This window comes from Oryctolagus cuniculus, chromosome 7 (genome assembly GCF_964237555.1).
Source record: "Oryctolagus cuniculus chromosome 7, mOryCun1.1, whole genome shotgun sequence".
Lineage (NCBI taxonomy): Eukaryota > Metazoa > Chordata > Mammalia > Lagomorpha > Leporidae > Oryctolagus > Oryctolagus cuniculus.
The window spans coordinates 81,480,617-81,494,283 of NC_091438.1; the positions used below are offsets into that span (position 1 = coordinate 81,480,617).

At 41.0% G+C, this 13,667-nt stretch overlaps 2 protein-coding genes across 8 annotated transcripts in view; one reads left to right on the forward strand and one right to left on the reverse strand.

Moving 5' to 3' along the window:
• Positions 1–13,667, forward strand: part of LOC100346985 (guanylate-binding protein 7) — a 178,907-nt gene that overhangs the window by 71,818 nt on the left and 93,422 nt on the right. The gene's annotated exons all lie outside the window — the stretch shown is intronic.
• LOC100347754 (guanylate-binding protein 3) overlaps positions 1–13,667 on the reverse strand; it is a 216,319-nt gene that overhangs the window by 4,033 nt on the left and 198,619 nt on the right. For all 5 annotated transcript variants that reach the window (XM_017346111.3, XM_008264924.4, XM_051856274.2 and 2 more), the window contains 5 exons: positions 12,705–12,950; positions 11,476–11,756; positions 6,831–7,043; positions 1,163–1,265; positions 661–854 (listed from right to left, as the gene is read on the reverse strand). In XM_017346111.3, the coding sequence (XP_017201600.3) occupies positions 661–854; positions 1,163–1,265; positions 6,831–7,043; positions 11,476–11,756; positions 12,705–12,950 (1,037 nt within the window). The remainder of the gene's footprint in view (positions 1–660; positions 855–1,162; positions 1,266–6,830; positions 7,044–11,475; positions 11,757–12,704; positions 12,951–13,667) is intronic.

The following is a 13,667-nucleotide window of genomic DNA, read 5'->3' on the forward strand; positions in this document are numbered from 1 at the left end:
CAGGCGGCTCAGCATGGAAGCAGAGGCCTGAGAGCACAGTCCGTTGACGCTGGTTTTTTTAAGGAAATGGGTCTTTGTCTTCACACATCTCCTCCTGAAATTGGCTCTCATTTCCATGAGGTGTCACAGCTGAGCTCATCTAGCAACTAGTGAGAAGTGCTGACACCACACAGGACAGTGCTTCTCAAACCCCACGCTGGGACAAAGGATGTATGTTACTTAGTCATAAAGGATGATCAGGCAGATCTGGAAACAATGGACCAGTTCAGAGTCCTCCATTTTCTATCAGGTCAAATTTGATATTATCAGACCAGATAAACCTATTTCAGTCTCTTTGAGAGTTGTTCCAGAAATCTCAAGCACCAGTAGCTAAGGTCCCATTGCATAGGGGCTTAGTGAGACCATTTCACAGTTGGAGCAACAACTGCAGCCCCAAACCCAGGAGAATGTCATTTGTGTCTCCAAAGTCCAACACTCCAGAAAGGGCTGGAGACTCCTAGATTTCCATGCTTCAGGGGGACCCAGGTGTATTTGAGGTTGCAGTGGGACAATTGTCTTTTAGGTTCCCTCTGGGATGACACCTGTGCTTGACATTGGGTCCTGCCCTTCCCAGGATCCAGAACACTGTCCCCCGGGGCACCGCCCAGCCCCCAGACTCACCTTCAGCTTGTGCTCCAGCATCCTCTCCTGCTCTCTGAGGAGGTCCTCCCTTTCCCGCTCCATCTTCTCCTTCAGTTGAGCGATGTTCTCCTGGAAGCTTCTCTCTTGAGCCTCCATCTTTTGCTGCATCTCCTGCTCCCTCTGTCTTAGCACTTCCCGTTCCTTCTCAGCGGCCTCCCTCTTGGCCTCCCCAGCTGTTTCACAAACATTAACAAGGGAAGAAAAACTGTTGAGTTCAAGAGCAGGCAGCTTTAACAGCAATGCTGCAAGTGGGAGGGGAAGATCTTCCCCTAAACAGGAAGGGGATGTTCCAGAATGTGCCAGAAAGGCACTGATTGGCTGGATGTGCAGCCCAACTGCCCTTGTTATTTTCAGGTTTAGCAGACCATGTGCTCAGTAGTCTGAGGAAGTCTCTTATTCCAGGAAATACGTCTCCTTCAATTCACAGGAGTTCATCTCAGGAACCTCCCCACCCTCCTGTGAGCTGAGCCCGGCCCCGTACCTGCTAGGGCCTTCTCTGCATCAGTGAGAGCCTTGTCTGCCTGCAGGATGGAGTTCTCTGCTGCTGCCTGAGACTGCAGGAAGGTCTGGAGCACCTCAGTTGCCTGGAAACCAGCAAGGAGGAAAAGTAGTTATGATGTGGAAATTACTGTGTTAAAAGTACAAATCTGACTGTGTATTTTCTGCATCATTCTTAGGCCAGGGCTGAAATTCCAAGCTTTTTGTGAGGCATAGACACCCTGTGGAGCAGCCCCCTTTCCAGCAGCACCCTTTCCCGGGATGCTGCCCACCACCGTCCACAACCCCCAAGCACAGCCAACATAAAGCTTTTACTTTTTTGCAGTGAGGACATTAGTGATCTCCCTTACCAGAGTACAAGTGTGTGATATGTCAATTTCATTGTAAACACCCTGATGTATTGTGAAGTACAGAACGTATGCATCCCAGAATTGAATGTTTATAATTTCTTTTTTTTTATTAAACTTTTATTTAATGCATATAAATTTCCAAAGTACAGCTTATGGATTACAATGGCTTCCCCCCCATACCGTCCCTCCCACCCACAACCCTTCCCTTTCCCACTCCCTCTCCCCTTCCATTCACATCAAGATTCATTTTCGATTATCTTAATATACAGAAGATCAGCTTAGTATACATTAAGTATGGATTTCAACAGTTTGCTCCCACACAGAAACATAAAGTGAAAAATAATAGATGATTTTTTTTTAAATGATGATGAAATCAGAGCAGACCTATTGTCATGTTTAATCCCAGTGAGAGTCAAGTTGGGAATTGATAATTTCTTTCTTTTCTTTTTTTTTTTTTTTTTTTTTTTTACAGAGGATCAGTTTAGTATGCATTAAGTAAGGATTTCAACAGTTTGCACCCCCATAGAAACACAAAGTGAAATATATTGTTTGAGTACTCATTATAGCATTAAATCTCAATGTACAGCACATTAAGGACAGAGATCCTACATGAGGAGTAAGTGCACAGTGACTCCTGTTGTTGACTTTACCAATTGACACTCCTGTCTATGGCATCAGTAATCTCCCTGTGCTCCAGTCATGAGTTTCCAAGGCTATGGAAGCCCTCTGAGTTCTCCGACTCTTCTCTTGTTTAGACAAGGTCATAGTCAAAGTGGAGGTTCTCTCCTCCCTTCAGAGAATGTTTATAATTTCTGACCACTATATTCCTTTTGCATCTTTTCTCAGGTCCGGTAATCTTCATTTTACTCTCTTTTGTTTTGTTTTGTTTTGTTTTGACAGGCAGAGTGGACAGTGAGAGAGAGAGACAGAGAGAAAGGTCTTCCTTTTGCCATTAGTTCACCCTCCAATGGCCGCCACGGCCGGCGCATCGCGCTGATCCGAAGGCCGGAGCCAGGTGCTTATCCTGGTCTCCCATGGGGTGCAGGGCCCAAGCACTTGGGCCATCCTCCACTGCACTCCCGGGCCACAGCAGAGAGCTGGCCTGGAAGAGGGGCAACTGGGACAGAATCCGGTGCCCCGACTGGGACTAGAACCCAGTGTGCCGGCGCCGCAAGGCGGAGGATTAGCCTAGTGAGCCGTGGCGCCGGCCCATTTTACTCTCTGTTAACATGAGCTTGGCATTTCTTTTTCTTCCATATAAAAGTAAATCATGTAGTATTTGTCTTTCTGCTTCTGTTTCATTTGACTTACCAAAATGTTCTCCATGTTTGTTCCTAGTGTCATAAATGAAACAATTTCTTTCTTTTAAACCTAATGATGTTCCTGTGTGTGTGTGTGTGTGTGTGTCTGTGTATGTGTGTAATTATATAGAATACTTTCTCCATACTTCTTCCACTGATGGATACTGAGGTCATTTACTTATCTTGGCTGTTGCAAATGTTGCTGTATTGAACATAAGAGTATAAATATCTCTTCAACTTACTGATTCTATTTCCTTTGGAAATACATTCCGAAGGCCATTGAAAGCTATTAAACTAGAAAAAACAAATTTGATAAAAATGTGGGATATAAAATTAGCATAAAATAATCCATAGCACTAACTAGCTGTTTGAAAAGGAAATTAAAGAAGTAATTTCATTTACAAAAGCAAGATAAAAGAAAGCACTTAATAATGAATTTTTAAGGTATAGATCTATACTCTGTAAATATTAGTCCAGTGATGAAAAGAAACTGAAGATAAAACAAATGGCATGGGAATGGCGCCGTGGCTCACTTGGCTAATCCTCTGCCTGCGGTGCCGGCATCAGGTTCTAGTCCCAGTTGCTCCTTTTCCAGTCCAGCTCTCTGCTACGGCCCGGGAAGGCAGTGGAGGATGGCTCAAGTGCTTGGGTGCTTGCACCCACGGGGGAGACCAGGAGGAAGCACCTGGATCCTGCTTCGGATCGGCGCAGCGCCGGCTGTAGCAGCCATTTGGGGGGTGAACCGACAGAAGGAAGACCTTTCTCTCTGTCTCTCTCTCTCTCACTATCTCTATCAAAAAAATGGAACATTACCTAATATTGATTGGTTAGAGGTATTAGTATTGTTAAAATGTCCATAGTACCCAAAATAGCATAAAGCTTCCATGTAATCCCTATCAAAACTCTAATGACATATTTTGCAGAATATTACAAGAACTATCCCAAATTTCGTAGGCAAGTGCAAAATACTGAGTATTAAAAAACAGTCTTGCACTACAAAAAAAAAAAAAAAAAAAAAAAAACTCAGGCATCCCCTTTGAATTCTAAGTATACCACAAAGCTTTAGCAGCCTTTTTTTAAAGATTTATTTATTTATTTGAAAGTCAGAGTTACACACAGAGAAGAGAGGGAGAGAGAGAGAGAGACAGAGACAGAGATAGAGAGAAAGAGGCAGAAAGAGAGAGAGAGAGGTCTTCCATCTGATGGTTCACTCCCCAATTGGCTGCAATGGCCAGAGCTGCGCAGATATGAAGCAAGAGGCAGGAGCTTCTCTTGTGTCTCCCATGTGGGTACAGGGGCCCAAGGACTTGGGCCATCTTCCACTGCTTTCCCAAGCCATAGCAGAGAGCTGGATGGGAAGTGGAGCAGCCGGGTCTTGAACTAGCGTCCATATGGTATGCCGGCACTTCAGGCCAGGGCATTAACCAGATGCGCCACAGCGCTGGCCCCTCTAGCAGCTTTAATACTGGCATAAGAACTGATACATGGGGAGCCAGTGCTGTGGCGCAGTAGGTTAACCCCCGCCTGTGGTGCCGGTATACAATATGGGTGCCGGTTCTGGTCCCCGCTGCTCCTCTTCCAATCCAGCTCTCTGTTATGGCCTGGGAAAGCAGTAGAAGATGGCCCAGGTGCTTGGGTCTCTGCACTCACATGGGATACCCAAAGGAATTTCTTGGCTCCTGGATTCAAATCAGCCCATCTCCAGCCATTGCAGCCATTTGGGGAGTGAACCAACTGAAGGAAGACCTTTCTCTCTGTCTCTCAGTCTTACTGTTTGTAACTCTACCACTCAAATAAATAAATAATTTTTTTTTCTAAAAAAACCTGATACATGCAACAGAAAAGAGAACCTGGAAATAAGCCCATACATATACAGTAAACTAATTTGAATAAAGGGATCAGGAATATATGTTAAGTAGAGAAGAGTCTCCTCATGAAATGCTGGGAAAACCAGATATACAAGAGTGAGTTTGGGCCCTTATTTTACATCATATTGAAAAATAAGCTAAATACTAAAGATTGAAAACTTCAATAAAGACTGGAAAGCATAATACTCCTACAGGAAAAGATAAGAAAAAAGATGTTAGATAGTAGCCTGGACAGTGATTTTTTTGCCTTCATTGCTAAAAGCACAAGTAATAACAGCAAAAAGAAACAAGGAAACTATGTCAAATTAGAAAGTCCTTGCACATCTAAAGAAACAATCAACAAAATGAAAAGGACATATATGGAATGAGAGACCGTATTGGTAAGCTATATACCTCATAAGAGGCTGATATTGAAAATATATAAATATGTCATACAAATCAATAGGAAGACACAATAGAGCTGACTTAAAGATGGGCAAAGTGCTTTTATAGACAATTCTCGAAAGGAGACACTCAAATGACTAACCACTATATAAGAACATCTTCAATGTTAATAATCATTTGGGAAATACATCAAACCATAATGAGATATCAGTTCACACCTGTTAGAATGGCTGTTATTTGGGATCACTGTTTTGGTGCAGCAAGTAAGGCCGCCACTTACAACTCTGGCATCCCATATCAGCACAACCGTTCAAGTCCCAGTTGGTCTGCTTCCATTCTATCTCCATGCTAATGTGCCTGGAAAATAGCAGAAGATGGCCCAAATACGTGGGTCCCTGCAATCCACAAGGGAGATTCAGATGGAATACCAGGCTCTTGGTTTAGCAATGATCACCATGGCTGTTGTGGGCAGTTAGGAAGTTAACAGGCAGATGAAAGATCTCTTTCTCTCCAACTCTCCCTTCTCTCTGTTATTCTGACTTTCCAATAAATAAAAATAAATCTATACTTTTATGATTTGAAATTTAGGAAATATTGATAAAGATGTAGAGAAAGGGGAACCCCTACACAACTGTTGGGGGAACATAAACTGGTACAATCATTACAGAAACAGAATGAAGATCCCCCCCAAAAATAATTGAGTTTCTGGCCAAGTAGATAGACCAGCCTTGTCAACTGGGCTGCTTGCTGAGTGGGTTAACAGAAGGCAAATTGTTAGCTTTTCTGTGCATCTTGTTCAATACCTGTATAATAGGAATGATGTTAGTACCTGATTTATAGTATTCTGTGAATTAGACTGATAATCCAATAAAATAACATAAAACTCTACTTGGTATAGGGAGTGAATGTCATGAAGGTCATCATCATCATCATTATTACTATCAGTGCACACCACTAGCGTAACCAGATCCACAGCATGTCCAACTCAGTATGAATTTGTCCACCCCAGATGAGATCATAATCATTTTGAAAATAGTTTTCTTCACTCAACACGAAGACTATCCTTTGTTTGAGAAAAAAAAGAAAGAAAACAAAGCAAAGAAATGGTTCTCACACCAGGATTTCTGATTCGAGCTTCTCTCTGGGAAAAAATATTTCTAGGTTACCTAGGAATATATAACTATATATGGATCTTAAAATAGTATTTTTTAAAAAAATGGCAGCATTAGCCTGTTTTCCATGATTCTAACATCCTTGAAATGGGTTGACTTACAGAGGTGTGTTTAGCTCACAGTCTGAATGTTCAGGGACACAGCACCTGCCTGGGCATGGCTCTGACCAACATGGCTCTGACTCTCACAGAGGACAACATCACACTGGAATGTGTAGAATGAAGACATTAGGTTGCCAGAGAGTCAGTCAGGGATCAGCCCTCGTTTCTACAACAAATTGATCTCAGAATCAACTCAAGGTCCCATGAGAACTATGACTATAATCTCCTCTAAAGGCAGCCCCTAATGAACTAACATCCTCCCATTTGGCTCCATCTCCCAAAGTTCTCATCACCTCTCACATGGCCACAGAGAGGGTGAGGACGATGTCTCAGAAACATCAACCCTGGAGGACTAATATCCAGAACATAGCAAATGTTTCCCTCCACCGTGATGCTGTGCTCCTCATTTTCAAAACAAGCACCAAAGATCCCACAACTCTACTCTGTTGACCAACTCTCCCCCACTGTTTCTCACCTTCACTCCCTTCCTGGGCACCAGCTCATACTCCTCTTCAATCCTTTTTCTTGCTTCTAAGTAGAGACGGTGGCCTTCAGGCGCAGAGAAAACCCCTCTTGAAATACTTTCCATCAGGGACGCTGAGAGCCGTGTAAGCTCAGCCTGGCAGTATTTGACAGAGGCCTCTTCATTCTGCAGCAGGAAGTCTTCCTTTTTCTGCTCTGTGGTTTCCTGCCAGGGAAACGTAGGTTCACACATTAGAAAGGAATGAGTAGCAGGGAAGGTCCACCTGTGATACACGTGGCAGGAGGATTTGGACGGCCTCAGAGTGGACCAGAACAAAGAGTGGACCTGCAGTCAGGAGACTTACTTCACTGTTACTTCTGGTCATTGCCTGTTTCACCTTTGCAAAGCCACATATTTCTCGTCGGGGAGAGGCCCAGGCTCAATATCTGTAAATGAGGGTCAGAAGCCCTGAGCTCTGTGGTTCTTTAATAAATAATAAGATTAACAGTAGCCTGGCCACCAAGACTAACAATAGAAAGGTGAATTTTGACTGCAATTAAAATTTCCTCGGAGCATATGGATTGCGATAGAAATTTATAGGAATATATGCAATAATATCTCACTAATTGGTTAGGTGTATTTTGAACCAACTTTTGAACCCTTTATGAATGCTTTCGATGATGGCTTGAATTCATGAATATATAAGAAAAGAGTTTTTTGTTTGTATTTGAAAGTTACAATCCAACTGGGTTTCCTCAATACAAATTGAGAGACTCTTTTGCATTTTTACTTTAGGCCCAGATGCATAAAAAGATAAATTTTAAATAAAGGTGCCTGCAGTCAATAGAATTAAGTCCATAAGAGAAGTCCATAAGATTTCTCTCCTCTTGGTGTCCATATTCATCATATTCACTGAATTGAGAATATGATATCTGTTACTCTTATGGTTGGATCATGATATATAGCAAAAATTGACTTTACAGTCAAAGGAACGTATCTGGCATTATCCAATCACATGATGCCTTAAAAGTATTTTTCACTAGTTGGTGTCAGAAAAGGAAACCAGAGAAATTAGAAACGAGAAGGGTTTGGTGCAAACTTTAAAATATTTAAAGATACAGGGGTTCCCTTAGAAATTCATTTGAGGACCAAGCCCATCTGACACCTTCTTTCCGTCTGTCTACACTGAGCAGAGGACACAGACACCCTGACATGCATATCTGCAAACAGAACTCTATGATAATAATGTGCGCTGTTTTCAGCTGCTAAACTCATGATAATTCATTTTGCTGTACCAAAAAATAAAGTGTCCATCCTTTAGAAAAAGGGTGACCTGTAGCCCATAAAGCTCAAACTCTCCCTCTTTGCAGATGATATGATTCTTTACTTAGGGGACCCAAAGAACTCTACTAAGAGACTATTGGAACTCATAGAAGAGTTTGGCAAAGGAGCAGGATATAAAATCAATGCACAAAAATCAACAGCCTTTGTATATACAGACAATGCCATGGTTGAGGAAGAACTTCTAAGATCAATCCCATTCACAATAGCTACAAAAACAATCAAATACCTTGGAATAAACTTAACCAAGGATGTTAAAGATCTCTACGATGAAAATTACAAAACCTTAAAGAAAGAAATAGAAGAGGATACCAAAAAATGGAAAAATCTTCCATGCTCATGGATTGGAAGAATCAATATCATCAAAATGTCCATTCTCCCAAAAGCAATTTATAGATTCAAGGCAATACCAATCAAAATACTGAAGACCTTCTTCTCAGATCTGGAAAAAATGATGCTGAAATTCATATGGAGACACAGGAGACCTCAAATAGCTAAAGCAATCTTGTACAACAAAAACAAAGCCAGAGGCACCACAATACCAGATTTCAGGACATACTACATGGCAGTTGTTATCAAAAGAGCATGGTGCTGGTACAGAACCAGATGGATAAACCAATGGAACAGAATAGAAACACCAGAAATCAATCCAAACATCTATAGCCAACTTACATTTGATCAAGGATCCAAAAAAAATCCCTGGAGTAAGGACAATCTATTCAATACATGGTGCTGGGAAAATTGGATTTCCACATGCAGAAGCATGAAGCAAGACCCCTACCTTTCACCTTACACAAAAATCCACTCAACATGGATTAAAGACTTAAATCTATGACCCGACACCATCAAATTATTAGGGAACATTGGAGAAACCCTGCAAGATATAGGTACTTGCAAAGACTTCTTGGAAAAGATACCAGAAGCACAGGCAGTCAAAGCGAAAATTAACATTTGGGATTACATCAAATTGAGAAGTTTCAGTAATGCAAAAGAAACAGTCAGGAAAGTGAAGAGGCAACCAACATAATGGGAAAAATATTTGCAAACTATGTAACAGATAAAGGGTTGATAACCAGAATCTACAAAGAAATCAAAAAACTCCACAAGATCAAAACAAACAACCCACGTAAGAGATGGGCCAAGGACCTCAATAGACATTTTTCAAAAGAGGAAATCCAAAGGGCCAACAGACACATGAAAAAATGTTCAAGATCACTAGCAATCAGGGAAATGCAAATCAAAACCACTATGAGGTTTCACCTCACCCCGGTTAGAATGGTTCACATGCAGAAATCTACCAACAATAGAAGCTGGAGAGGATGTGGGGAAAAAGGGACACTAACCCACTGTTGGTGGGAATGCAAACTGGTTAAGCCACTATAGAAGTCAGTCTGGAGATTCCTCAGAAACCTGAATATAACCCTGCCATGCAACCCAGCCATCCCACTCCTTGGAATTTACCCAAAGGAAATTAAATTGGCAAACAAAAAAGCTGTCTGCACCTTAATGTTTATTACAGCTCAATTCATAATAGCTAAGACCTGAAACCAACCCAAATGCACACCAACAGTAGACTGGATGAAGAAATTATGGGACATGTACTCTATAGAATACTATTAAGCAGTCAAAAACAATGAAATCCGGTCATTTGCAACAAAATGGAGGAATCTGGAAAACACTATGCCGAGTGAATCAAGCCAGTCCCAAAGGGACAAATATCATATGTTCTCCCTGATCGGCGACAACTAACTGAGCACCAAAGGGGAAACCTATGGAAGTGAAATGGACACTATGAGAAACAGGGACTTGATCAGCCCTTTTGCTGAATGTTGATGAACAACTTCATACTTTATCCCTTTTAGTATTTTTTGTTCTACTTAATACTATTGGTTGAACTCTTTAATTAACACACAACTATTCTTAGGTGTTTAAATTTAACTGAAAAGTGATCCCTGTTAAATATAAGAGTGAGAATAAGAGAGGGAGGAGATGTACAATTTGGGACACGCTCAATCAGAGTTGCCCTAAATGGGGGACTTAGAAACATGCCAGGGGATTCCCATTCAATCAATCATGGTTGCATGAACCAATGCCATCTCACTAGTCCAAGTGATCAATTTCAGTTCACAATTGATCACACTGATAGGTCTAAGAGTCAAAGGGATCACACATACAAGACTAGTGTCTGCTAATACTAACTGATAGAATCAAAAAGAGAGAGAACGATCCAACATGGGAAGCGGGATACACAGCAGACTCATAGAATGGCAGATGTCCTAAACAGCACTCTGGCCTCAGAATCAGCCCTTAAGGCATTTGGATCTGGCTGAAGAGCCCATGAGAATATTTTAGACATGGAAAGCCAAGACACTCTGGAAAAATAAACCTATATGAAAGATCTCTGCAAGTGAGATCCCAGTTGAAAGAACGGGGCCATCAAAGAAGGAGGTACCTTTCTCTGAAGGGAGGAGAGAACTTCCACTTTGACTATGACCCTCTCGGAATAAGATCGAAGTTAGCAAACTCAAAAGGCTTCCATAGCCTTGGCAGCTCATGACTAGATCCTAGGGAGATTACTGACGCCATAAACAAGAGTGTCAATTTGTTAAGTCAACAACAGGAGTTACTGTGTACTTACTTCTCATGTGGGATCTGTCCTTAATGTGTTGTCCAATGTGAAGTAATGCTATAACTAGTACTGAAACAGTATTTTACACTTTGTGTTTCTATGTGGGTGCAAACAGATGAAACCTTTACTTAATATACACTAAATCGATCTTCTGTATATAAAGATAATTGAAAATGAATCTTTATGTGAATGGAATGGAAGAGGTAGCGGGAGATGGGAGGGGTGCGAGTAGGAGGGAAGTTATGAGGGGGGGAAGCCATCGTAATCCATAAACTGTACTTTGGAAATTTATATTTACTAAATAAAAGTTAAAAAAAAGATATTTAAAGATACAGAGGTTCCTTTAGAAATAGATTTGAGGACCAAGCCCATCTGACACCTTCTTTCCGTCTGTCTACACTGAGCAGAGGACACAGACACCCTGACATGCATAGCTGCAAACAGAACTGTATGATAATAATGTGCGCTGTTTTCAGCTGCTAAACTCATGATAATTCATTTTGCTGTACCTAAAAAAAGTGTCTGTCCTTTAGAAAAAGGCTGACCTGTAGTCCATAGAGCTCTTTCATTCTCTAGAATCAGGATGCCCCCTACTATGGTAGGGGGATGATCACAGGGTGAAAAGATAGACTTTAGCTGTCATCCAGAAAGGCTGTCGCTGGCAAGGATAGATGTTCAGATGTTTACCAAAAGGTTCTTCTGGAATTCCCTGGTTTCATCCTTGAAGGAGTGCTCCATGAAGATTTCAACGGCTTCCCTCTCACAGGCTGCGTGCAGGTCCAGCAGCTCCTGGAGCGTGTCTGTGGGGAGCACCAGTCGCTGGGCCATCTGCCTGCTGTAGTGCTCGGCTGCCTTCTGCACGGCTGCAGCATTCTCACGCTGGGCCAGAGTCGTCACTGCGTTCTCCAAGCAAGGGACGGCTCCGCTGTTGATGGTGTCTACGTACATCTCCACCAGACGGCCCAGCCCTGAATAGCGCATAATGTTGAGGGAATAAATACATAGTTCACATTCATTGCTTTCACAGGATTTATGAATCAGCATCCCAAACATCAAAACCATTCTACTTATTTTGAAGTGTTCTTTTCCTGCTCCTCCTCCTTCCCTTCCTCCTCCTTTTCTTCTCTCTTCCTCCTCTGGTTTTTTTCTTCTATTCTTCCTTTCCCATCTTACTCTCTGAATCCTTCTCTGAATTATAACATGGTTCTTGATTCTATTCACCCTTTCTACTATGGTTCACAAATTCACAAATATTCAAAATTAAATAATTGATTATAAGTAATATCACTTAGAGGTTTCTAGAAAAATTCTTTTCCATTTAAATTAAATAAAAATTTATTAAACTATGAAAATCATGTACCTGATGTGTCTTCATTCCAAATAAAATGCTAGTCCACTTATTAAATATATCCTCTGGTGTTTGGCACCAGATATACAACATGTTGAACTAATCATGAGCTCATATTAGCAGGAGACTGTGTGGTTATATGTCCATGAAACCAGCCCTGTCTGTAGGCATAGGTTTAATTTTTATTCCCAAAATCTTCATGAGGTTGCATTGGATTCATGGATATTGTTCATGTTCTGACTGGTATTAATTTCTACAATATTCTGAGTTTCCTCACTGAAAAACTGATTTTCTATAGGCCTTCTCACATGCAGATTTGCCCCTATAACACAATTTTGTGTTTGTATCATTTGTAGGTTCACTTCTTGTGATAATTGAGGCCTCAGTAATTCCCCATGGAGGGAAAATTTAACTAAGAAACATCATTTGTAGGTGTGGTAGGAGCATCTCCTTCTCTGTATTCCTATACAGAAGCAAACGAAATGATTGACAAGCCCACAGAAGAATCACAGCTTCATCACACACACTGAAGCACAGGGAGACATGTTTTGAGACAAAAGAAACTCACGATTTCCAGTGACAATGATTCCCTGTCTCAGGGTCTTGGTCTTCCCATGTGTGAAGATGTAAGAGCAGAATTTTTCTGACTGCTCCTTGAAGTTCAATTCCAGTTGGTCTTCTGGCACTTTGTCCAAATGGACTAAGAGATTTTTATCATTTGTGGGCCGATCAAAGACAAAGCACTTCCGTTCCGGAAAGAAATACCTGATACATTTTCTAAGCTTGTTGGAATTTTGGATTCTGGCATTTGTTCCTGTGGAATTATAAAACAGAGCATTCATTGAAGAGACAGCAAAGGGCTGAGGACTTCCAGGAATCTCTGTGATATGGCAGCTCCCATGTCTATAAATTTTCCTTTTCCAAATGTGCAAAGTAGTCATGCTAATATACACAAAGCATGCGGAATCCTTTCTGCACAGAGATGAGACTCAGGAAATTACTTTGTAGTGGAATGGAAGGTGTCCACTTCAACAGAGAAAACTTAGCACAGATCCTTTTTTCTTGTGTTGTGTTGGAAAGAGTTTCTATTTTCAAAGGATTTTGAAGAATCAATTAACAAAAATTTTAAGACACATATTTCTAACATTGCAGTTCCATGTCAGAAAAGAAACAAGAACTTTAAAGTAATGCTGGAAATAAGGATGTGATGATTTTAAAACAGCATGAGAGCAGAAAACATTCAGGTCAATAGTGAAAAATGATTCATAAACATGACCAAAAATAATCTGCACCATTTATTATTTTATAGCCTACTTTAGCAGTAACCTTCAATGTAAAGCTAATCTCAATAAAATTTGGAGACCACACTAATTCTCAAAGTCAGCTTGTATTAGAATAGACAGACACTGAAAAGGGATTCTGTGGCATATATTTTGTTCAAAATAAATAGCTATTAAAAGCATCAATAAAAGAAGGAAATAAGGGTATAGTCCCTCTAAATGCTATTGCTTCTCTACTCTTCTAAATACAA